Source organism: Chrysemys picta, chromosome 16 (assembly GCF_011386835.1).
Source record: "Chrysemys picta bellii isolate R12L10 chromosome 16, ASM1138683v2, whole genome shotgun sequence".
Classification (NCBI taxonomy): Eukaryota; Metazoa; Chordata; order Testudines; family Emydidae; genus Chrysemys; species Chrysemys picta.
In genome coordinates, this window is record NC_088806.1 from 371,895 (window position 1) to 396,198 (window position 24,304).

Here is a 24,304-nt window from a genome sequence, read left to right on the forward strand (position 1 = left end):
CCCCGCTCTGTTCCCACCCTCGCCTTCCCAGGGGCCATTGGGGCGAAGAGGAGCCGCCCCCTGTGGTAGTCCTGCCCCCCACGTGACACAGATACCCCCCCCCCCCGTCTCCCCACAGGATGCCCTAAAGTTCATGCACATGGGCAAGCGCCGGAAGCTGACCACGGGCGACGTGGACTACGCCTTGAAACTGAAAAACGTGGAGGTAACGGTGCTGAGGAGCTGGCAGGGCCGGGGTGTGGGCTGGGCCCCCTGGGCTAGTTGGGCTCCATGCTAGGGGGCCCCTTGCTCTAAGGGTTGGGGGTCTCTGGCCTTGGCGGGTGGGTCCTGCAGCTCAGGGTGTTTCTGGGTGGGGGCACATGCCTGTGGAGGCTGGGCTGTGCGGGGGGGCCTGTGAGCTTTGGGGGGTCCCTCCCAAAGCCCGGCAGCCTGCCGGTCACCGTGGCGAGACCCGCATGATGTGTAGGGAGTTAATTTCCGGCATGGATACGTCTGTTCCCGAGAACGGGGCATGGTGCCTGGGGGGCGGCTGGCGAGCCCCTCCGTGATGGGCCCAGTGTGTATCGCACCCGGGGCCGTTCCTGTCGGTACATAAAGCCATGGAGCCAGGCTCAGCCTGAGGGCTTACACAGCCAAGGGGACCCCAGAGAAGTCTCCACGGGGGGACCTTATGGGGCCCCAGCCAATACTCTGTCCTGGCCTGAAGGCAGAGTGGTGGGCCGAGGTTTCATCTTTCGGCAAACCGGTCCGTGGCGGCGCCGCGAATGGGTCTCAGAGCTGTGTCTCCCCCACAGCCGCTGTACGGCTTCCACGCCCAGGAGTTCATCCCCTTCCGCTACGCCAGTGGGGGCGGGCGGGAGCTCTACTTCTACGAGGAGAAGGAAGTGGATCTGAGCGACATCATTAACACGCCGCTGCCTCGCGTCCCGCTGGACGTCTGCCTCAAAGGTGGGGGTGCCGCGGGGGGCGGGCGTGCCAAGGAAGGGAAGACGCAGGGGTTCCCCCCGTGCCAGCTCTCACCCTCCTCCGCTTCCTTTCAGCTCACTGGCTCAGCATCGAAGGCACCCAGCCCGCCATCCCCGAGAACCCGCCACCAGGTGAGTTGTGGGTCTGGGCACAGCGCCCGCTCTGGTGCCCCACGGGGAACCGGACCTTCTGCTTCCGGTGCATTGTGTTCTGTCTGTGGGCTTGGCCTGGCCAGCCGCTTAGCACTAAGCAACCTGACAGACGAGCTTTTCCAGGTGATGCCCGCGACGCTCCCCAGAATTCGGCTGTTCAAAAGTTACAGAAATGCCCTTAGTGGAGCCCTGTGTCCCGCCCCAGAGGTGGCTGCATCTCAGCGCCGGGCGAGGGGTCCCCGGGTAAGCAGCCGCCCCGCCCCAGAGGTGGCTGCATCTCAGTGCCGGGAGAGGGTCCCCGTACGAACAGCCGCACACATGAGGGGCTGGCTCGTGACCCTGCTCCGTGTCTCTCTCCAGCCCCCAAGGAGCAGCAGAAAGCGGAGGCTACGGAGCCGCTGAAATCCACGAAGCCCGGGCAGGAGGAGAACGGCCCCCTGAAGGGCCAAGGGCAGAGCGCAGCTTGCCCCGGATGGCAAAGGTGGGCGAGGGGGCAGCGGGGCCGGGAGAAGGAGGGGCTCCTAGGGGCCATGGGGCAGGGAGGCAGAGCAGTGTTGGGGGGGGGGGGGAGAGGAAGGGTGGGAGCTGGGGGGTGGCTCCATGTCAATATGGAGGGGGGGCAGTTAGTGGGGGAGCGACTCTGGGCTGTCTAATGCCCCCTGTGCTGGAGGGGGCGGGGCTATGTCCCAGGGGGCGGGGCTCTGCTCACACCCTGCCCCCCCAGGGAAGGAGAAGAAGGCCCCCGTGCTGGAGGGGGCCCCGCTGAAGCTGAAGCCGCGCAGTATCCATGAGCTGTCGGTGGAGCAGCAGCTGTACTACAAGGAGATCACCGAGGCCTGCGTGGGCTCCTGCGAGGCCAAGAGAGCCGTGAGTGCCCCCCCTTCTCCTCTTCCCCCCCCCCCCATGGGTGCCTGCTGGCCTGTCCCCCCACAGAGCCTGTGCGACAGGGCCCCCGCCCCCGGGCCCCCCAGCGCTGACGGGCCGCTCGCTCTCTCTGCCCCCCCAGGAGGCCCTGCAGAGCATCGCCACCGACCCCGGGCTCTACCAGATGTTACCTCGCTTCAGCACCTTCATCTCCGAAGGGGTAAGGGGGGGTGTGACGAACTGGGACTGTTCTTGCTGGGGTGTGTGAATGCTGACAGGGGAGTGTGACTAGGATGGTCTGCATCGGGGGATGGGAGCCGGCCCAAGGGAACATACCTGAGCTTGTAACATGAGAACCAGGAGGGGGTTGGAGGTCAGATGACTCCGGGGCCCGGGAAACTGAACAAAGGCTGTGGGAGGGGTCGCTGAAGCAGAGTGCTGGAAGCAGGCTGGAAGGAGGCTGGAGAGATGGCTGGGAGGCAGAGATGGCTCTGACCCCCCAAGGGGGGTGGGCTGGCATGCCCTGGGACCCCAAGCTGGACCTAACTGAGGGGGGCCCTGTTGTCTGTGCCTGCAAGACCTGTCTTGGACTGTATTCCTGTCATCCAAATAAACCTTCTGCTTTACTGGCTGGCTGAGAGTCATGGTGAATCGCAGGAAGCCGGGGGTGCAGGGCCCTGAGTCCCCCAATACTCCGTGACAACTGGTGGCAGCGGTGGGATCTACTGCACCCCGTGGACGGCGCTTCCTGCAGTAAGTGACTGGGGAGCAGTAAAACGAAGGGGGATTGACGGGGACCAGGCCTGCTGAAGAGTGGGAGAGAGACGGTTATTACCCCTGGGAGTGTGTGACCAGCGAGAAGGACTTTTGCAGTAACAGGGTCCCCCGGGGGGATCGCAGCGAGTGGTCCCAGGGGCGGAGGAGTCTGCAGCTCGACCCTGGCAGAGAGGTGGTGACCTCGAGAAGGGCTGGCACACTAGGGGTCCCCCTGGGAACTGTGGGGAGCTGTGAGCACACAGGCCGGTGAGTGGCCAGCAGGAAGATGTATGCCAAGCGGCTTAAGAGCGACCTGGTGGAGCTGTGCAAGCAGAGGCGGCTGCGCATTGGGAGGCTCACCAAAGAACAGCTCATTGCCCAGCTAGAGGCGGAAGATCGCGCGAATGAACCGATCCCTGTGTCTCAGGGAAGCAGCCTGGCAAATGCAGCGCAGGCACCAGTGTCTGTCCCAGCTGGGAGTGGTCAGCTGGCTGCTGAGGGCTTCCCGAGACCCCTCCTTCCTATGCCTAGGGGAAGGGTGGGGAGGAGCCCAGCAAATACCGAAGGCGCCGTGGCCCCCCCGGCCAGCAGGGGACCCTCCCGGCGAAGCTCGCCGGCCAGCAGAGGATCCTCCCGGCGACGTTCGGCATCCGGGGAGCGGAATTGGCTGGAATGGGAGAAAGAGCTAAAACTGAGAGAGCTGGAGGATCGTGAACAACAGAGACAGCATGAAGAGAGACAGCGTCAGCATGAACGGGAGGAGAAAGAGAGACAGAGACAGGAGAATGAGAGACAGCATCAGCGTGAACTGGAACTGGTGAGATTGAAGGGCAGTGAACCCCCGGCTGCGGTGAGTGATGGGGGACCCAGGACTGCACGGAGCTTTGATAAGTGCATCATGGCCCCATACAAGGAGGGGGAGGACATGGATGACTTCCTGGAGGCCTTTGAGACGGCCTGCGAGCTGCACCGGGTTGATCCCGCGGACAGACTCCGGGTCCTTACCCCCTTACTGGACCCCAAATCCATGGCATTGTACCGCCAACTGGGAGAGGCAGAGAAAGGGGACTACGAACTATTCAAAAAGGCCCTGCTACGTGAGTTTGGGCTGACTCCTGAGATGTACCGGGGAAGGTTCCGGAGTCAAGATAAAACCCCTGAGATCTCATATCTGCAACTAGCCGTCCGCATGGAAAGATACGCCAGCAAGTGGGCTGGTGGAGCCCAGACGAAGGAGGACCTGATTAAACTGCTGGTACTGGAGCAACTGTATGAGCGGTGCCCATCCGACCTGAGGCTGTGGTTGGTGGACAGAAAGCCAGAGAACCCGCGACACGCCGGGCAGCTGGCTGATGAGTTTGTAAAGAGCCGGTCAGGGGGTGGCAGGGAGGAGCCCCAAAGGAACAGGCCCGCCGTGATGCAGAGAGAGAGTCACCCTGGGACCTCCCAAAGAGGGAATATGGGGAATCCCCTCCCACGGGGAATGCCCAGCGTCAGGGACAACCGACCGGCTCGAGGGGACCCACAGGACATGAGCTGCTATTACTGCGGCCGAAGAGGCCACGTTCGGGCCCAGTGCCCCAAGCTCAAGGACAGACTGAGCAGACCGAACCCGCATAGGGTTAACTTGGTAGAGGCCCAGACGGACGAGGGGCAGGCTTCTCACGCAAGAGGGGCTGGCAGCTTATCAACTGCTCAAGAGAGAGAAGGGCCCCAGGCCAGCTCCTCTAGGGGGCTGGATGCCCCAGACTCAGGGTTTTTGGTTTATACGGTGGGCGCGGGGCTGTCCCTCCGGAGAGAGTACCTTGTTCCCCTGGAGGTGGATGGGAGGAAGGTCAATGGATACTGGGATACGGGCGCAGAGGTGACGCTGGCCCGGCCCGAGGTGGTGGCCCCAGATCAGGTGGTACCCAACTCCTACCTGACCCTGACGGGGGTGGGCGGAACACCAGTCAAAGTGCCCGTGGCAAGGGTACACCTGAAGTGGGGGGCCAAGGAGGGCCCCAAGGATGTGGGGGTACACCCGTATTTGCCCACTGAGGTATTGATGGGGGGGGACCTGGAGAACTGGCCAAGCAACCCCCAAAAGGCACTGGTTGTGACCCGCAGTCAGAGCCGGCGAGGGGCCCTGCGCCCTGGCCTTGGGGGGGGTGCCTTGCCTGAGGCGCAGGACCCTAACCTGGTGGGGAGGGAACGCCCAGGGACGCGGCTCAGGGAGGCTGCAGCTTCGGACCCAGCGGGCGATACAGAGCAGGTGGCCATCCCTGTCCCAGCTGCTGAGTTCCAGGCCGAGTTACAGAGAGACCCCTCCTTGCGGAAGATAAGGGACCTGGCCGACCTCAATGCGGTACAGACCATGGAACGAGGTGGCCGGAAAAGGTTCCTGTGGGAGAAGGGGTTCCTGTACCGAGAATGGGCTCCCCCAGGGAAAATGGAGTCAGGGGGGATCAGGAGGCAGCTGGTGGTACCCCAGAAGTATCGCCGCCAGCTGCTGTGCCGGGCCCATGACATTCCCCTCTCAGGGCACCAGGGAACCTGGCGTACCCAGCAGAGGCTGCTACGGAGCTTTTACTGGCCTGGGGTCTTTGTTACTGTCCGACAGTACTGCCGATCCTGTGACCCCTGTCAGAGGGGGAGGAAGGCCTGGGACAAGGGGAAAACAGCTTTAGGACCCTTGCCCAGCATAGAGGATCCTTTCCAGAGGGTGGCCAAGGTAAAAAGGGCGGCTCTGAACCAAGAGAGCCCAAAGCACAGACCTCCAGACTGGAGCGCTGGGAGAAGACCACAGCCCAGTTGGAACCCCAGAGGTATGGGGGTGGGAAAAGGGCACAGGCCGCATAAACCTTCCCACCTGCGAACTGCGAGTGCCATCAAGCACCCCCGACCTAAGGGGGCGCGTGGAACGGAAGGGGCCTGGTGTAACTCCCACCAAGGAACTGGAGGGATGCGGGGGCATCCATGGGAACGGGGGTAGGTTCGAACTTCCCCAGGTCACTGGCTAAAGTGACCCCGCTCAGTTCGGTCTCGAAGGGGGGAGAGATGTGACGAACTGGGACTGTTCTTGCTGGGGTGTGTGAATGCTGACAGGGGAGTGTGACTAGGATGGTCTGCATCGGGGGATGGGAGCCGGCCCAAGGGAACATACCTGAGCTTGTAACATGAGAACCCAGGAGGGGGTTGGAGGTCAGATGACTCCGGGGCCCGGGAAACTGAACAAAGGCTGTGGGAGGGGTCGCTGAAGCAGAGTGCTGGAAGCAGGCTGGAAGGAGGCTGGAGAGATGGCTGGGAGGCAGAGATGGCTCTGACCCCCCAAGGGGGGTGGGCTGGCATGCCCTGGGACCCCAAGCTGGACCTAACTGAGGGGGGCCCTGTTGTCTGTGCCTGCAAGACCTGTCTTGGACTGTATTCCTGTCATCCAAATAAACCTTCTGCTTTACTGGCTGGCTGAGAGTCATGGTGAATCGCAGGAAGCCGGGGGTGCAGGGCCCTGAGTCCCCCAATACTCCGTGACAGGGGGGCCGGGCCGAGCCCCCCCAGGTGTGATCCCTGACCCCCGTCTGTCCCCTCTAGGCTGGGGGGGACCCATGGGGGCGTGGGGAGCTGGGCCGAGCCCCCCAGGTGTGATCCCTGACCCCCGTCTGTCCCCTCTAGGCTGAGGGGGGACCCATGGGGGGGTGGGGAGCTGGGTGAGACCCCCAGGTGTGATCCCTGACCCCCGTCTGTCCCCTCTAGGCTGGGGGGGTCTATGGGGGGGGGAGCTGGGCTGAGCCCCCCAGGTGTGATCCCTGACCCCCGTCTGTCCCCTCTAGGCTGGGGGGGGACTCATGGGGGGGTGGGGAGCTGGGTGAGCCCCCCAGGCTGTGACTCTCCCTGTCCCCTGTAGGCTGGGGAGCCCCGTGGGGGGGTGGGGAGCTGGGTGAGCCCCCCAGGCTGTGACTCTCCCTGTCCCCTGTAGGCTGGGGAGCCCCGTGGGGGGGTGGGGTGCTGGGCCAGCCCCCCAGCACTGTCCCCCTGACCAGGTCTCCCCCCCCCAGGTGCGTGTGAATGTGGTGCAGAATAACCTGGCGCTGCTCATCTACCTGATGCGGATGGTGAAGGCGCTGATGGACAACCCCACCCTGTACCTGGAGAAATACGTGAGTGGCTGCCTGGATGCGGGGTCCTGGCTCGGCTTGGGGGGGTGGGGGGGGCTGGGAGCCGGGACTCCTGGGTTCTCTTCCCTCTGCGAGCCCTGATGGGCAGTGGGAGGCGGGGGCTGGGTCCTGGCCGCGGCTAACCCCTCTCCCCCTGCGCCCACCCCCCCAGCTGCACGAGCTGATCCCGGCCGTGATGACCTGTATCGTGAGCCGGCAGCTCTGCCTGCGGCCGGACGTAGACAATCACTGGGCCCTGCGGGACTTCGCCGCCCGCCTCATCGCCCAGATCTGCAAGAACTTCAGCACCACCACCAACAACATCCAGTCCCGCATCACCAAGACCTTCACCAAGGTAGGGCGGGGCCTGGGGAGAGGGGGCGGGGCCTAGCATCACCACCAACATCCAGTCCTGCATCACCAAGATCTTCACCAAGGTGGGGCGGTGCTTGGGGAGAGGGGCGGGGCCTAGCACCATCACCAACATCCAGTCCCGCATCACCAAGATCTTCACCAAGGTGGGGCGGTGCTTGGGGAGAGGGGCGGGGCCTAGCACCATCACCAACATCCAGTCCCGCATCACCAAGATCTTCACCAAGGTGGGGCGGTGCTTGGGGAGAGGGGCGGGGCCTAGCACCATCACCAACATCCAGTCCCGCATCACCAAGACCTTCCCCAAGATGGGGTGGGGCCTGGGGAGAGGGGCGGGGCCTAGCACCATCACCAACATCCAGTCCCGCATCACCAAGACCTTCACCAAGGTAGGGCGGGGCCTGGGGAGAGGGGCGGGGCCTAGCACCATCACCAACATCCAGTCCTGCATCACCAAGACCTTCACCAAGGTGGAGGCAGGGCCTAGCACCACCACCACCAACATCCAGTCCTGGATCACCAAGATCTTCATCAAGGTGGGGTGGGGCCTGGGGAGAGGGGCGGGGCCTAGCCCCACCACCAAGAACATCCTTCACCTTTTGGGGGGGGGGGGGGCTGGGGGCGCAGGACTCACCCCGCCTTTGTCCCCGCAGAGCTGGGTGGACGAGAAGACGCCCTGGACCACGCGGTACGGCTCCATTGCTGGGCTGGCCGAGCTGGGTCACGATGTGAGTGAGACCCCAGGCCTGTGAGGGAGAAGGGGGCTCCCGGGGTCTGCTGGGGGTGGCGGTGGGGGGTGGGGTGGGGGGACGGCCCCTGGGGCATGCTGGAGGAGCGGGGTGGGAGTGGCCTCCCAGCTGACAGCTCCTCTTCCCAGGTGATCAAGACCCTGATCCTGCCGCGGCTGCAGGTGGAGGGCGAGCGGGTGCGCGGCATCGTGGAGGGGCCGGTTGTCAGCAACATCGACAAGATCGGGGCCGACCACGTCCAGAGTCTGTTGCTGGTGAGTGCTGGGGAGGGGGGGCGTGACCTGGGGTCAGGGGTGTGGTCTGGAGTGGGGGCGTGGCCTGGGGGCTCCGTATTTGGGGGTGCAACTTAGTATCTCCTTCCAACTCCCTTCCTGCTCTCAACTTCCCTGGGGCCCCTCCTACTTCCTGGGCTCTGCCCCTTTCTCATGGGCTCCTCCCCCATCTGGTTCCTCCCAGTCAATGAGGCCCCACCCCTTTCTGGTCGGTCCCACTGCCTGGGGCTCCGCCCCTTTCTCCTGGGCCCCTCCCACTCTCTCCACATCTCCCCTGCCTCCCTGGTGGCTTGCCAGGTTCCCGCTCACCTCTCCCCTCCACCCACCCCGCAGAAGCACTGCGCCCCAGTGCTGGCCAAGATCCGCCCGCCGCCCGACAACCAGGACTCGTACAAGGCCGACTACGGCTCCCTGGGCTCCCTGCTCTGCACCCACGTGGTGAAAGCCCGGGCGCAGGCCGCCATGCAGGCCCAGCAGGTCAACCGCACCACCCTCACCATCACCCAGGTACGGGGGACGGCTGGCTCCTCGATCTGGGGAGGGGCGGGTGGGCGGCTGGCTCTGGGGGTGGATACCTGGCTGTGGGCGGGGGAGGGGAGCAGGCTCACGGGGGACAAGGCACGGGTTGGAACCGGGAGCTGGGGGGCAGAGGATGTCATGGGGGGGCAGGGAGGTGATTCTGAGGTGGGGATCCAGGTGGAGGGGGGCAGAGGTCAGTGGAGAGGGACCTAGGAGGGGCAGGCTGGTGAGAGTCCGTGGGGGGGCAGGAGGAGGGGGGTTCCCGTGGGCACTGCGAGGGAGAAGGCGGTGGGGCTGAGGCCTGTATTTGGGGGGGGTGGCAGGGGCACGGGGAGGGTACTGGGGTGGGTTTGTCTGACCACGTCTGTCCGTCTCCCCCCCGGCAGCCCCGCCCGACGCTGACCCTGTCCCAGGCCCCCCAGGGCCCCCCGCGGGCCCCGAGCATCATCAAAGTGCCCAGCTCCATCACGCTGCCCGTGCAGACCCTGGTGTCCGGCCGCCCCTCCACCCCCACCCAGCCCTCCCCGCCCCCCACCAAGTACATTGTCATGTCCTCCGCCTCCGGCAGCAGCGCCTCCCAGCAGGTAGGGGGGGGACGGGACGGGACGTTTTCGCTACAGCGCAGTGGTCAGCCGCGGCCCTGTGCCACTCCTGCCTCAGTTTCCCCGCTCCGCAGCCCGGCTCTGACCCCGCCGGGGGCTGGCATGCTCCTGCCCTTAGCCGGGGCGTCGGGGAGCCCCCTTCCCAGCCTGCACTGCCCCTCGGCCCCCACATCTTCCCCTCCGGATCCCCCTCTCGGAGCTGTCTGGGGTCCAGCCTACCAGGCTCAGCTGCCCTGGGAGGGGCCTGGGGGGCTCCCCCATACTGCCCTGGGGGGCAGGCTGGCATGAGGGGAGGGGTGGCTCCCCCATATTGCCCTGGGGGGAAGGCTGGCATGAGGGGAGGGGGATTTCCCCCTTACTGCCCTGGGCGAGGGAGGTGGGGGGAGGGCATGCCCCCATGCTGCCCTGAGAGGGTCCTGGGGAGGGGGGGGGGAGGGCTCCCCCATGCTGCCCTGGGTGGGTCCTGGGCGGCAGGCTGGCGTGGGGGGGGGTCTGTCCCCCCCCAGCTGACCCCCGTGCCTGTCATTCGCAGGTGATCACCTTCAGCAGCAGCCCCCTGGGCACGGCCAGCTCCCCCGTCAGCACCACAGCGGCCGGGGTGCAGCCCGTGGTGAAGCTGGTCTCCACGGCCCAGACGGCGCCCAGTGCCAGTGACGGGCAGCCTGCAGAAGTACATCGTGGTCTCGCTGCCGCCCCCGGGCGAAGGGGGGAAAAGCCGGGGGGCCCCAGCTCTCCCCCTCGGCCCCACCGGGCCTGGCGCTGCCCGGCCTGGCCCCTGCCGCCACCATCAAGCAGGAGCCTGGCGACAGCCCCCAAGCCCCCCCTGGCACCCCCAGCCCCTTCGGCAAAGCCAACGGGGCGCAGGGGGGCGTGGCTGGGTCACCCCAGCCCTCCAGTGACCCCAGCCACAGGGACACCCCCACCCCACGGTGCCCCCAGGGCTGGGGTCAGTGGTGTGTGTGTGGCGTGGGTCGGGGGGGGGGGGGAATCTGACCCCATTCCCTGTGTGGCGTGTGGGGCCGGCTGCACCGGCAGCAAAGGCCAGTGGGGGGTGCCAGAGGCTAACGGATCGGCGCCCCCCTGCAGTACCTGGCCTGGCTGGAGTGGGGAGGAGTGACGACAAGGGGGCTGCCCCCCCGTGTACATAGCTGTGAATACTGCGCTGTAAACCTCTAACTCCCAATAAACCAGCCCTGCCCTCATCTCTGCACCGGGCCTGTCTGTTCCGCTGGGGAACCCAGGAGTCCTGGCCCCCATCCCCCTGCTTGCACAGGGCCCCTCACTGCCTCTGGGGAACCCAGGAATCCTGGCCCCCCACCCCCTTCCTTGCACGGGGCCTGTCTGCATCTGGGGAACCCAGGAGTCTTGGTCCCCCATCCTCCTGCTTGCATGGGGCCTTTTTCTGCCGCCGGGGAACCCAGGAGTCCCAACCCCCTGCTCGCACGGGGCCTCTCTGCCTCCGGGAACCAGGAGTCCTGGCCCCCCAGCCCCCCACTTGGATGGGGAGAGGGACAGGCATTTCCTGCTTTAGGGAACCCAGGAGTCCTGCTCTGCCCTCTCCCTTGCAGCCCTGGGGCCGTAGGGCGCAGCCTGGTATTGGCCCCATGCCAGAGTGGGGGCAGAGCCTGGCGCAGGGGAGCTGAGGCTGAAGATAGGGGTCTGGGAATGGGGGTGGGTGGGGAGAGCTTCCCCCCACGCTGCTCAGCCTGGGTCCCCCAGATCTCCCCTGATGGGGGTCCCTCTGCCATCACCATGGGGCAGGAGCTGCTCCCCTGTTGGGCAGGGTTGGGGGGACCCCCAAACTCAGCTCATGGGGACCAGGGCCAGCCCCGACTCCACCTAATTGCCCCTGGAGGGGGAGCTGTGGGGCTGGGTGGAATGGGGAGGTCACTGTTTCTCAGAAGTCACCCCCAGCCGCTCTATGCTCTGCACTTTATTGTCCCCGGGGGGGCCTAGCGCAGGACCCCTGAGCCCTCCCGGTTCCAGCAGGTGAAGGAGGAGCTGTGGGGGTACACAGAGTCACCCTCCCCGGCGGAGTTCCCCCTGCCAGCCCTTGGAGGGGACCCCGCCAGGCTGGGGTCAGCGGGCTCCAGCCGGGGCTCTCGGGCAGGGGGCAGACATAGGCGCGGTGGGTGGGGCATGGGGCCCGGGTGACCCCCCAGGTTGTGGGGCACGGCCGGGCGGGCTCCAGGGCGTGCCCAGGGCTCCCCCATCTTCAGGCCGGGGGGGGCGCTGGCTGGGGGGCGGCGGGAGCAGCGATGGGCCCCCGGGTGGGGTCTTCGGCCAGCCGCCGTGGGGCTGGAGGTCCTCCAAGCTCCTGGCACTGCTGGGGGGCTGCGGGGCCTGGCCGGGGGGGCGGCCGGTCCTGCTCAGAGAGTCCACTACAGGGGGAGAGAAAGGGAGCGTCAGCCCCCCACCAGCCTCATGTTCCCCCCCCATGGCCTCCCCTGCCAGGGGCATTGTGGGAGCATGTGGCTCAGTGTGTGTGTCCCCCCCCAGCCCTGGAGGATGCTGGAGAAGGGAGGTCCTGCCCTGGGGGACGTGGGGGAAGGGCGTCCCTGCCCTAGAGGATTCTGGGATGAGTGGGATCCTGCCCGGAGGATGCTGGGAGAAGGGGGGGGGGCCCTGCCCCTGCTCTCTGCTCTTGACTCACCTTTCGGGGTGCAGAGCTGGAGCAGATGCTGAACAAGGGGTCTCAGGTGCAGCCAGAGCTGGAGGGGGAGAAATGGATCAGACCCACTTGCTCCCGGCCCCTTCCACGCCCCCTTCAGACCCAGCCCCCCCAACCACCCCCTTCCACGCCCCCTTCAGACCCAGCCCGGTGCCCCCCCCAGACCACCCCCTTCCACGCCCCTTCAGACCCAGCCCCCCAGCCCGGTGTCCCCCCCCCAACCACCCCCTTCCACGCCCCTTCAGACCCAGCCCCCCCAGCCCGGTGTCCCCCCCCCGACCACCCCCTTCCACGCCCCCTTCAGACCCAGCCCGGTGTCCCCCCCCGACCACCCCCTTCCACGCCCCCTTCAGACCCCAGCCCCCCCAGCCCGGTGTCCGTCCCCCCAGACCACCCCCTTCCACGCCCCCTTCAGACCCAGCCCCCCCAGCCCGGTGTCCGTCCCCCCAGACCACCCCTTCCACGCCCCCTTCAGACCCAGCCCCCCCAGCCCGGTGTCCCCCCCCGACCACCCCCTTCCACGCCCCCTTCAGACCCAGCCCCCCCAGCCCGGTGTCCCCCCCCAGGCCCCCCCCCTTCCACGCCCCCTTCAGACCCAGCCCCCCAGCCCGGTGTCCCCCCCCCGACCACCCCCTTCCACGCCCCCTTCAGACCCAGCTCCCCCAGCCCGGTGTCGTCCCCCCCCGACCACCCCCTTCCACGCCCCCTTCAGACCCAGCCCCCCAGCCCGGTGTCCCCCCCCCAGCCCCCCCCCTTCCATGCCCCCTTCAGACCCAGCCCCCCCAGCCCGGTGTCCGTCCCCCCAGACCACCCCCCTTCAGACCCAGCCCCCCAGCCCGGTGTCCCCCCCCGACCACCCCCTTCCATGCCCCCTTCAGACCCAGCCCCCCAGCCCGGTGTCCCCCCCCAAGCCCCCCTCCTTCCATGCCCCCTTCAGATCCAGCCCCCCCAGCCCGGTGTCCCCCCCCAGACCACCCCCTTCCACCCCCCTTCTGACCCAGCGCCCCCAGCCTGGTGTCTCCCCTCGGCCCAGTCTTCCCCCTGCAGACTCACTGGCTCCCCCCAGCCTGGTGTCCCCCCATGAGTGCGGGGCGGGGGGGGGCCTTGCTGGGGGTTAAGTAGTTGGGGGGCCGGCTCGAGCCGGCCCCCCCCGGCTCTCACCAGGCTGGTCGTGTTCAGCCCCACACACACCAGCACCAGCAGCCCCAGGACCCCCAGCGTGGCGTTGCCCAGGAACTGGCAGGAGTCGCAGGGCATGGCCAGCGGCAGCTCTGTCCTGGGGGGCAGCCCGCACGGCGGGGGGGGTCCGCTGTGAGGCAGCACCCGGGCCCTGTGACCTCATAGTGGAGCGGGAAGGGGGGCTAGGGGTCTTGGGCAGGGGGACAGCGCAGGGACCCCCACTCCCCGGGCGGGGCCCTTGGAGGGGGGCAGGGAGGAGGTATTTTCTGGGGTCATGGGTGGGGGGGGGGTTAGCCACTTTCCCCCTCTATGTCCTGCTGGGGAGGGGCCTGTTGCTCTGCCCTGCTTCCCCCCCCCCCCCCCACTTCCCGCCCTACAGTGATGTCATAGAGGGCTGGCGCATGGAGATCGAGGTGATTGGCTGCAGGGTGGGCCCTGCATTGCCCCAGTCTCTGGTTGGTGGGGGAGGGGGCTGTGACCCCCCCAGAAAGGGGGCCGGGGGGTGCAGCCCTGGCTGTGGGGTTCACCCCACGCACAGGCACACCCCTCGTGCACTCACGCTCCATCCGGCTGGCTCGCACGAGCTGGACGCCGGCGGCGGACAGGAAAGGGATTCCCCCAGCTCAGTAATCCGTGGGGCAGGGTGCTGCTAGATCCTCTGGGCCCGTCTCACCCCTGGCCGGGCCGGGTCCCATGGCGCTGGGGGCCCCTTGGTCTCTGCCCATGGCCACACAAGAGCTCCGGGGGGCTGCCGGGGGGTCGTCTGACGGGCCCTGGACTGAATTCACCTCCTCCAATTTCTGGGTCTTCTGCAAACTTGATGGAGGGGGTGAGCTGATGTTGTCTGCTGGGCCTGCTCCACGCCGGATCCCATTTACCCTTCGCCGGGAGCCAGCTTCTCAGCCACCGAACACGGGCCGGCTTCGTTTGACCCGGCGCTCGTTAGTCCCGCTGACGCCCAAGGCTGTTACAGCCGCCCCGCGACCTTCGCCAGCCAAACCCGTAATCCCCGTGCAAGCAGAGCGCGCCTTCGGGATCGATTCTCCATACACCCGCGGGGACTGGCCCTAATTACATTATCCTCTTCATTCTTTATCAGTCGGATCCCGTATCGGCCGCTCCATTCTCTTGCCTGGGAACCGTATCGGGTGACAGGCCTAGAAAGACCCAGGTCTTCCTGGTTACCCTGTTCAAATAGCGTTAACACAGCCAGAACGAAATGACCCTTTTTGCAACTCCTATGCAAGCTGCGATCTGCTCTAAGGCCCAGGGCCTTTGCAGCCGCACGACCACCTCGCCGATGGGTTTGTAGCCGCGCGTTTGATTTTCCCTGCGTGCGGTTCCTTGCACTGGTTTTTACTGAATTGAATCTTGTGGATTTCAGACCAATTCTCCCAATTCTGACGCTGTCCTGCAAAGTGCTTGCGACCCCGCCCAGCTTCTGCTGCTTTTAGGAGCATCCTCTCCACTCCTTTATCCGAGTCATTAATGAAGATGACCCAGGACTGACCCTGTGGGACCCCAGTAGATACGCCCTCCCAGTTTGACCACCAACCTTTGACGACGACTCTTTGGAATTGCATCTCGACCCCATTTATCTGGTTTGCTTAGGAGCCTGGCATGTGGGACTCTAGTCAAAAGCCTGACTAAAATCAATATAAATTAAGTGATCATGTGACATGATGACAGCAACCATTTTTCTCAAATACAGAACAGAGATAATTATTAAACACTTCTGCCGTCTCTGCATTATTACTGATGATAATTCTACCATTTCCCTCCTGTAATGAACCAATACCATTGTCAGAATTTCTTTTTGTTCCTAATGTACTTTTAAAAACACCTTTCTTTGTCCTTAACTCTGCCGGTCACAGATTTCTCCTGGTGTCCCTTCGCTTCCCTTATCAATTTTCTACAATTCCTAGCTCCGGATCCATTTTCATTACAGACAATTTGCCCTTTCTTCCAAGTATTTATTTTGACTTTTTTATAGCTGCCTTCACTTCCCTCTCTAAACTAGGTTGTTTTTTTTTAACCAATATGCACATCTTCCTTTTGATTGTGGAAATGTGGCTTTTTGCGTATCATTCACTTTTTTCTCATTAAATTCTTCCTCCAGCTGAGGTCGAGCAGAAGGTCTTCCGCTTTGTGAAATGGTCTCTTTGAAAGCATGGAGCAGATCTAGCGCAGGTTGGGACTTTGTTTGTTTGCACATTAGCAATGGGATCAAGCTGTGATTACTGGTACCTAAAGTGACCGTTCGTTTTTAGTTCTGTGCTCAGTGTCTCTTTGGCTGCCAAGACGGGGTCTAGTCTAGGATTTGCCCTGTTTTGGTGCGACGCTTTTTGAGCCAAGAAATTGTCATCTCTAAGGCTTAGAAATTCCACGGGTGTTTTAGGGCCGGCAGCACGAGACCTGCAGAATACGTCGCTCAACTTGAAATCCCCCCGTGATTCGGCAGCTCCCCCCCACCCCTCGTAGGTAGATGGTTAAGGAACCTGTTCCCTGGGGGCTGTAGTAGACACCAACTCCCCACCCCATCTTGGGCTTTATGGGTTAGGAGGGTGACCCAGGAGCGTTCGAGATCATTTTCTTCCGGGTCGGCCGTAACGAAGGAGGGTCGAGTGGTTCCTTCAGCCCGGCGGTTCTGAGACACCCGCGTACACACTGACGCGTCCACGGCTGTGCACTGTCCTGCTTATGGCGTGAGGCAGACATGCCCACCGGTGTGCACTCACACAGCTGTGCACCCCCACCCCCATGCACCATCCCACCATGCACCGGGCTTGGCTGGCTCACAATGCACCGGGCTTGGCCGGCCCACCATGCACCAGGCTTGGCTGTATCACAATGCACCGGGCTTGGCCGGCCCACAATGCACCGGGCTTGGCCGGCCCACCATGCACCAGGCTTGGCGGTCTCACAATGCACCGGGTTTGGCCGGCCTACAATGCACCAGGCTTGGCCGTCCCACAATGCACCGGGCTTCACTATCCCACAATGCACTGGCTTGGCTGCTGACTCTGGACCGCCCCCCCCGTCCATGCCAGTTCAGTTAAAAAAACATGACTGAAACCAGAGGGCTTTTGTGAAATGTGTGTGTGGGGGGGAGGTGCCCTGGGCGGGTGGGGACGGGGGACACGGGCCCTCTCAGGCTCTGCAACAATCACACACCCTTATCCCCCCCCACCTAGATACCTAAGAACTGCATAGGGGAAACTGAGGCACCCACATAGTATTCAGAGGAAACATTAAGAACAGTCCCACTTCGTCACACCCTCCCCCATCTGTGGCCTCTGACCACACCGTGTGGGGTATTGCGAGGGCTCAGCTGTGTGTGTGGGTCTCTGTTCCCACGCCTTCCCCGGGAGCTGGGCACGCCAGCTGGGACGAGGCAGGCGTGACCCTAGTGACTCGGGACTGGCGTGCCTGGCATAGGCTGTGCGAGAGCTTTGCACGGGGCCGGGTGTGCGTGCGAGGAAAAGGGACCGGCCCTGCGAGATGTTTGGTTAGCAGCAGCCACCAGCCGGCCCGTCGGTGAGGCCGGAGATGTGGGGCTGGCAGGGCCCCGGAGCGCACGGGGCGCGTGGGAGGTGGCGCTTTCCTGTTTGCCAGCGAGGGGGGAAGCGAAAGCTGCGATTGCTGCTGTCTGTGCTCCCGCAGCGCCATGGCCGGGCCCGGCAGCTTCCCGCTCGTCGCCCTGCTCCTCGGCCAGTGCCTGGACACCGGTCAGAGCAGGGGCTGGGAGCCAGGACGCCTGGGTTCTCTCCCGGCGCTGGGAGGGGAGTGGGGCCTGGTGGGTCAGAGCAGGGGGGCCTGGGAGCCAGGACGCCTGGGTTCTCTCCCCGGCTCTGGGAGGGGAGTGGGGCCTGGTGGGTTAGAGCAGGGGGGCTGGGAGCCAGGACGCCTGGGTTCTCTCCCCGGCTCTGGGAGGGGAGTGGGGGCTGGTGGGTCAGAGCAGGGGGGCCTGGGAGCCAGGACGCCTGGGTTCTCTCCCCGGCACTGGGAGGGGAGTGGGGCCTGGTGGGTTAGAGCAGGGGGGGCTGGGAGCCAGGACGCCTGGGTTCTCTCCCCAGCTCTGGGAGGGGAGGGGAGGGGGGGCTGGTGGGTTAGAGCAGGGGGGGCTGGGAGCCAAGACTCCTGGGTTCTCTCCCCAGCTCTGGGGAGGGGAGTGGGGGCTGGTGGGTTAGAGCAGGGGGGGCTGGGAGCCAGGACGCCTGGGTTCTCTCCCCAGCGCTGGGAGGGGAGTGGGGGCTGGTGGGTCAGAGCAGGGGGGCCTGGGAGCCAGGACGCCTGGGTTCTCTCCCCGGCTCTGGGAGGGGAGTGGGGCCTGGTGGGTCAGAGCAGGGGGGCCTGGGAGCCAGGACGCCTGGGTTCTCTCCCCGGTGCTGGGAGGGGAGTGGGGGCTGGTGGGTTAGAGCAGGGGGGACTGGGAGCCAGGACGCCTGGGTTCTCTCCCCGGCACTGGGAGGGGAGTGGGGCCTGGTGGGTTAGAGCAGGGGGGCTGGGAGCCAGGACGCCTGGGTTCTCTCCCCAGCTCTGGGAGGGGAGGGGAGGGGAGGGGGGGCTGGTGGGTTAGAGCAGGGGGGGCTGGGAGCCAAGACTCCTGGGTTCTCTCCCCAGCACTGGGAGGGGAGGGGGGCTGGTGGGTCAGAGCAGAGGGGGGCTGGGGGCCAGGACTCCTGGGTTCTCTCCCGGCTCTGGGAGGGGAGGGGGGCTGGTGGGTCAGAGCAGAGGGGGGCTGGGGGCCAGGACTCCTGGGTTCTCTCCCGGCACTGGAGGGGAGCAGGGGCTGGTGGGTCAGAGCAGAGGGGGGCTGGGAGCCAGGACGCCTGGGTTCTCTCCCCGGCGCTGGGAGGGGAGGGGGCTGGTGGGTCAGAGCAGAGGGGGGCTGGGGGCCAGGACTCCTGGGTTCTCTCCCCGGCACTGGGAGGGGAGCGGGGGCTGGTGGTTAGAGCAGGGGGCCTGGGAGCCAGGATGCCTGGGTTCTCTCCCCAGCACTGGGAGGGGGGTGGGGGCTGGTAGGTCAGAGCAGGGGGGCTGGGAGCCAGGACTCCTGGGTTCTCTCCCCGGCTCTGGGAGGGGAGCGGGGGCTGGTGGTTAGAGCAGGGGGGCCTGGGAGCCAGGATGCCTGGGTTCTCTCCCCGGCGCTGGGAGGGGAGTGGGGGCTGGTAGGTCAGAGCAGGAGGGGCTGGGAGCCAGGACTCCTGGGTTCTCTCCTGGCGCTGGGAGGGGGGTGGGGGCTGGTAGGTCAGAGCAGGGGGGCTGGGAGCCAGGACTCCTGGGTTCTCTCCCCGGCTCTGGGAGGGGAGTGGGGGCTGGTGGTTAGAGCGGGGGGGGCTGGGAGCCAGGACTCCTGGGTTCTCTCCCCGGCTCTGGGAGGGGAGTGGGGGCTGGTGGTTAGAGCGGGGGGCTGGGAGCGAGGCAGGGGGACCAGTAGTCCTGGGGGGTGGGGTCTAAACCTCTCTCCTCTCTCCCCACTAGGACCAGCAAGGCAGGGCTGAAGCTCTGGGCCGAGGACCCCATGGCCCTGGGGTCCCCCCTGCAGCTTCACTGTGCCTTCCCGGGCCGGGAGCACATTAACCTGGTGAGCTGGTGGCACTGGGGCCAGAACTGGAGCCGTGAGGACCTGGCCGTGATACACCCCAAGCACGGGGCCTACGTGCTCCCCGCTGTCCGGAGCCGCTTGTGGGTCACCAATGTGTCCGACGACGGGCAGGTGGGACTCACAGTGCCCAGCCTGGATCTACAGCACAACGACACCCGCTACTGCTGCAAGTTCTCCACCTTCCCCTCGGGCGTGTCGGAGCAGTGCCTGCAGGTCCTGCTCCCCGAGCCCGGTGCGTGGGGCAGCCGGCGGGGGGGGGGGGGTGGTTGGAGGGAGGTGTGGAAGCGGGGTGGGGAGGGATGGAGGGTTTGAGGGTTGGACAGATGGACACGGGGTGGGGATTGAGGGAGGGAGGGATGGAAGTGGGGTGCAGAGGGAGTGAGGGAAGGAGGTATGGAAGTGGGGTGCGGAGGGAGGGAAGTGGGGTGTGGGGGGAGGGATGGAGGTTTGAAGGGACGGAGGGATGGAAGCGGGGTGCAGAAGGAGGGATGGAGGGAAGGAAACGGGGTGGGGAGGGATGGATGGGTGTGGAGGGAGGAGGGATGGATGGAAGTGGGGTGGTGAGGGAGGGATGGAAGCAGGGTGCGGGGGGATGGTGGGATGGAAGGGGAGTGCGGGGGGATGGTGGGTTTGAGGGTTGGACAGATGGACATGGGGTGGGGATTGAGGGAGGGAGGGATGGAAGTGGGGTGCAGAGGAGTGAGGGAGGGAGGGATGGAAGTGGGGTGCAGAGGAAAGGAGGGAAGGAAATGGGGTGTGGAGGGAGGGATGGATGGATGGAAGTGGGGTGGTGAGGGAGGGATGGAAGCAGGGTGGGGGGGATGGTGGGATGGAAGTGGGGTGGTTAGGGAGGGATGGAGGGAAGGAAGCGGGGTGGGGAGGGAGGGATGGAGGGAAGGAAACGGGGTGGTGAGGGAGGGATGGAAGTGGGGTGTGGAGGTATGGAGGGAAAGAAACAGGGTGGTGAAGGAGGGATGGATGGAGGGATGGAAGGAGGGTGCGGGGGGATGGTGGGTTTGAGGGTTGGACAGATGGACATGGGATGCGGATTGAGGGAGGGAGGGATGGAAGTGGAGTGCGGAGGAAAGGAGGGAAATAAATGGGGTGTGGAGGGAGGGAGGGATGGATGGAAGTGGGGTGGTGAGGGAGGGATGGAGGGAAGGAAACGGGGTGGTGAGGGAGGGATGGAAGCGGGGTGGGGATGGAGGGATGGAAGTGGGTGTTGAGGTATGGAAGGAAAGAAACAGGGTGGTGAAGGAGGGATGGATGGAGGGATGGAAGCAGGGTGCGGCGGGATGGAGGGATGGAAGTGGGGTGTGGAGGGATGGAGGGATGGTTGGACGCTCTCCATCCCTGGACATTCTCCAATCTATCTCCCCTTCCCCGCAGCCGCTGACCCCTCCCCGGCCCCCCACTCCTTGCGCCGCGCCTTCCTGCGCCCCGACGTGCTGGGGACCCTGGGCGCTGGGGGCTTCTTCCTGCTGGGGAGCGTCCTGCTGCTGGGCCACCTCCTGCGGGAGTGGACAAGGAGGCGCAGGTAGGAGATGTGGACACCCCCTCCCGATCCCAGCAACCCCCACAGCAGGGCAAGGGAAGGGACAGGACACACCTGCCTTTGTGGGGGGTGGCTGGGAGCCAGGACGCCTGGGTTCTCTCCCTAGCTCTGGGAGGGGAGTGGGGGCTGGTGGTTAGAGCAGGGGGGGCTGGGAGCCAGGACGCCTGGGTTCTCTCCCTAGCTCTGGGAGGGGAGTGGAGGCTGGTGGTTAGAGCAGGGGGGGCTGGGAGCCAGGACGCCTGGGTTCTCTCCCCAGCGCTGGGAGGGGAGTGGGGGCTGGTGGGTTAGAGCAGGGGGGGCTGGGAGCCAGGACTCCTGGGTTCTCTCCTCGGCTCTGGGAGGGGAGTGGGGGCTGGTAGGTTAGAGCCGGGGGGGGGGGGGGGGGGGCTGGGAGCCAGGACACCTGGGTTCTCTCCCCACTCCCTCACTGTACCCCCTCTCTTTCTCTCTAGGAAGCTGAAGGTCTCTCATCCCCACCCCAACCTGCCCAGCTCTCAGGTGACCCCGCCTTGCTCTCCACGGGGCTGGGGGGTGGGATGAGGGGGGACACCTCATGCACTTTGTCTCCTGGCCTGGGGCACCAAGGCCACCGTGGCCAGTCCTCCATGGGGCAGAGGGGTCAGTACCAGCCAGCCCCCGTGTGTGTGTGGGGGCACAGGCATTAGCCACCCCCCCGCCCCAGGACTCTGCAGAGCAGAGGGGCCCAGCCCCCACATGTCTATTCACACCCCCCCCACCCTAGACGCCTGCTGGAAAACATCGGCTGCAGCGTCACTAAACAGGAAACCACCCCGGTTTTCATTTCCTCGCCCGCCGCTCGGCTCAGACCTGCCCCTGCCGTGCCCCCACAGCTTGGGTCCTGCAGGGCCCCTATGGGGTACGGGTCCTGGCTGCGGCCTGAGCCCCCCAGCACACGGACCCTGCCCCAGGGAGCGTGCAGAATGGCAACCCCCTGGGACTACGTATCCCATGGTGCAGTGGGATGCCCTGCTCCATGGCAGCCCCCAGCTCGGCTTCCATTGCATGCTGGGAGCTGTAGTCTCCTTGGGCTGGCATGGGGAATGGCGCTCTGCTGGGCCCCATTGCATGCTGGGAGTTGCAGCCCCCGAGGGGCACAGGTGGGTAGCTGGGCCCTGTTGCATGCTGGGAGTTTGCAATCTCTGTGGGGCACAACTGAACCCCTATGCCCTGCGGCCGGAGTGGGGTTTGCTGTCAGCTGGTCTCTGCTGCATGCTGGGAGTTTGCCGTCTCCGTGGGGAACGCTGGGCCCCATTGCATGCTGGGAGTTGTAGTCTCAGTGGGGCTCAGCTGGGCCTCACTGCATGATGGGATTTGCAGCCTCCGGGGGGCACAGAGGGGCCTTTGGCATGCTGGGAGCTTGCAGTCTCTGTGGGGGGTGCAGTGGGGGGCTCTGCCCTAGGGGGAGCGGTACGTGGGGCAGGTCCCCCTCCCTAATGCTCGTCTTGCGTTACCAGGAGACCCCCATAGCTCTGTGGGTGCAGCAGGGGCTGCCGGGCCGGCGCAACTCTTTCTCCGCCCCCTACGTGCTCATCAACTTGGACTATTTCACCCCTCAGCCCAGCGCCACGGCCCACGCGGGCCCCCTGCCCCCCCCGGTGCCACCCCGGCCAGGCCGGGACAGAGGGCAGGGCCCGGGGCACAGCAGGGCCTTGCGCTGGGAGCAGGGGCGTGAGGAGCAGTGCCCAGGCCGCCGGCACAGGACCTGACACTGGCTTCCTTCCCCTCGGGACTCAGCGCCCCGCAAAGCTTGAGGGATCCGTCCCCTCCTCTGCAGAGACAGGACGCTGTCCACCCCTCGTGCCATGCGCGGGACCCCACGGCTGGAGCTGCCCGCCCCAGAGCCGTTGTGACAGGATGGGAATTCTCTGGAACATTTTCTATGAAGACCGTGCGTGCCTCAGTTTCCCCCTCTACGCAGCATGGTGGGAAAAGGCGGCTCGCTCTTGGGACGGGCACGACGCAGGTGGGACCAGCGCCGGGCTGTCCTGGGTCTCTGCAGACAATGGCAAAGCCAGTCACCGGGACATTTGGTACCAAGCGACCATGAACAGCCCCCACCCGCAGGCAGCCGGCCGTGTGGGTCCAACCGGAGAGCCAAGAACCGAGCCCGGCCAGGCTCCAGGTGACCCGGAGGGACCGGGCTCAACCTGTCTGTTCTCCACAAATAAACCACGCGGGGGGAAAACCGGTCTCAGAGAGGCCCCCCCGCCCCCGTTCCTCTAAGTCCTACAGATAAACAGGCTGCTTGATTCGCTCTCACGGCCAGGGGGTGGGTGCTTTGTTTGGGAATAAACCCAGCTGTTCTGCCACCCCCAGAGCTGTCCCCTTCCCCGGTGCCACCCCCAGAGCCGTCCCCTTCCCCGGTGCCACCCCCAGAGCCGTCCCCTCCCAGTGCCAGGCCTGGAGCCGACCTCTCCCAGTGCCACCCCCAAAGCCGTCCCCTCCCGGCGCCACCCCCAGAGCTGGTGCCACCCCCGGAGCCGTCCCCTCCTGGTGCCACCCCCAGAGCCGTCCCCTTCCCCGGTGCCACCCCCAGAGCCGTTCCCTCCCGGTGCCAGGCCTGGAGCCATCCTCTCCCGGTGCCACGCCAGGGTCGCACTTTCATGCTCTCGTGTGACACTCTGAGATACCGATTCCCCACCGTTATGGGCCACCTTGGGCCCCGGCCCGCAGGGGATGATCTTGCCCCAGGTCCTGGGAGGGTCTTGGGGATGGTGACAGCTGCTCCTCCCCCCCGCCCCGAACACCTGGGTCCGTTTCAGAGCAGGGCCTCAGCAGCGGTGGTTTCCTGCCCTGGCCCCGGGCCGCCAGGATGCTGCTGATACGTTGTGTGGCATCCTGTGGTGGTGGCCGATTTCACCCCGCGGGCGCATCACCAGCGCTGCGGTTCCTCGCAGCTCCGGCCCTGAGTGTCCGTCCGTTGCTTTGTGTCTGTCAGTCTGCTGCCCACCCGCCCCTTCCCCGGGACCCCGCTCCTCGGGGGAAAACTGGTCTCAACAAGGCCCCCCCCCTTCCTGTAGGTCCTACAGATAAACAGGCTGCTTGATTCGCTCTCTCTGCCAGGGGGCGGGTGCTTTATTTGGTAACAGCAGCAGGGCAGGGGTTGGCGCCGCCTCACTGCACCCCCCTCCTGCCGCCACCACGTTCATTGCTGGTGGGCGCAGAGAGCCGTGGGCTACCCTGGGTACCAGCGCCCCTGCTGCGGGGGATGGGAGCAGGAGGCGGAGCTGGGCCAAGCGGGAGGGCGGGGGCTTCGGTCAGACGGGTGGGCATGAGGCGTGTTACATGCGGGTCACTGAATGCAGGGCTTCTGTAAAGGCATCATGGGACACACAGAGAGTAGCTGTCTGTCTGTCCATCCCATGCACCCCCCTATCTATCTATCTATCCCCATCCACCCCCTCTATCTATCTATCCCCGTCCACCCCCTCTATCTATCTATCTATCTATCTATCTATCTATCTATCTATCTATCTATCTATCCCCATCCACCCCCTCTATCTATCTATCCCCGTCCACCCCCTCTATCTATCTATCTATCTATCTATCTATCTATCTATCTATCTATCTATCTATCCCCATCCACCCCCTCTATCTATCTATCTATCTATCTATCTATCTATCTATCTATCTATCTATCTATCTATCTATCTATCTATCTATCCCCGTCCACCCCCTCTATCTATCTATCTATCTATCTATCTATCTATCTATCTATCTATCTATCCCATCCACCCCATCTATCTATCTATCTATCTATCTATCTATCTATCTATCTATCCCCATCCCCCTGTGTCACGGAGTATTGGGGGACTCAGGGCCCTGCACCCCCGGCTTCCTGCGATTCACCATGACTCTCAGCCAGCCAGTAAAGCAGAAGGTTTA

At 65.2% G+C, this 24,304-nt stretch overlaps 2 protein-coding genes across 2 annotated transcripts; both read left to right on the forward strand.

The window, feature by feature from the left end:
* Positions 1-90: 90 nt before the first annotated feature.
* On the forward strand, positions 91-10,379 carry TAF6 (TATA-box binding protein associated factor 6). Its single transcript, XM_065570217.1, is given in 15 exon segments — positions 91-205; positions 795-948; positions 1,041-1,097; positions 1,479-1,582; positions 1,584-1,599; positions 1,843-1,985; positions 2,125-2,202; positions 6,773-6,874; positions 7,044-7,226; positions 7,897-7,971; positions 8,121-8,246; positions 8,598-8,771; positions 9,170-9,367; positions 9,918-10,036; positions 10,038-10,379. Coding segments are annotated over 15 exon segments (1,848 nt in total). The 5' UTR covers positions 91-133; the 3' UTR covers positions 10,285-10,379.
* A 5,935-nt stretch (positions 10,380-16,314) lies between these two features.
* Positions 16,315-22,642, forward strand: PVRIG (PVR related immunoglobulin domain containing). The gene is made up of 5 exons (XM_065569317.1): positions 16,315-16,963; positions 18,719-19,075; positions 20,233-20,380; positions 20,851-20,896; positions 21,874-22,642. Exons 1-5 carry the CDS (start codon positions 16,903-16,905, stop codon positions 22,123-22,125), a joined length of 864 nt encoding a protein of 287 aa, XP_065425389.1. The 5' UTR covers positions 16,315-16,902; the 3' UTR covers positions 22,126-22,642.
* The last annotated feature ends 1,662 nt before the right edge of the window (positions 22,643-24,304 follow it).

Coding starts and splice junctions, on each gene's coding strand:
- PVRIG (XM_065569317.1), top strand. CDS start 16,903: ATGGCCGGGCCCGGCAGCTTCCCGCTCGTCGCCCTGCTCCTCGGCCAG. Junction 19,076..20,232: donor GGTCCTGCTCCCCGAGCCCG/GTGCGTGGGGCA, acceptor CCTTCCCCGCAG/CCGCTGACCCCTCCCCGGCC. Junction 20,897..21,873: donor CCAACCTGCCCAGCTCTCAG/GTGACCCCGCCT, acceptor TTGCGTTACCAG/GAGACCCCCATAGCTCTGTG.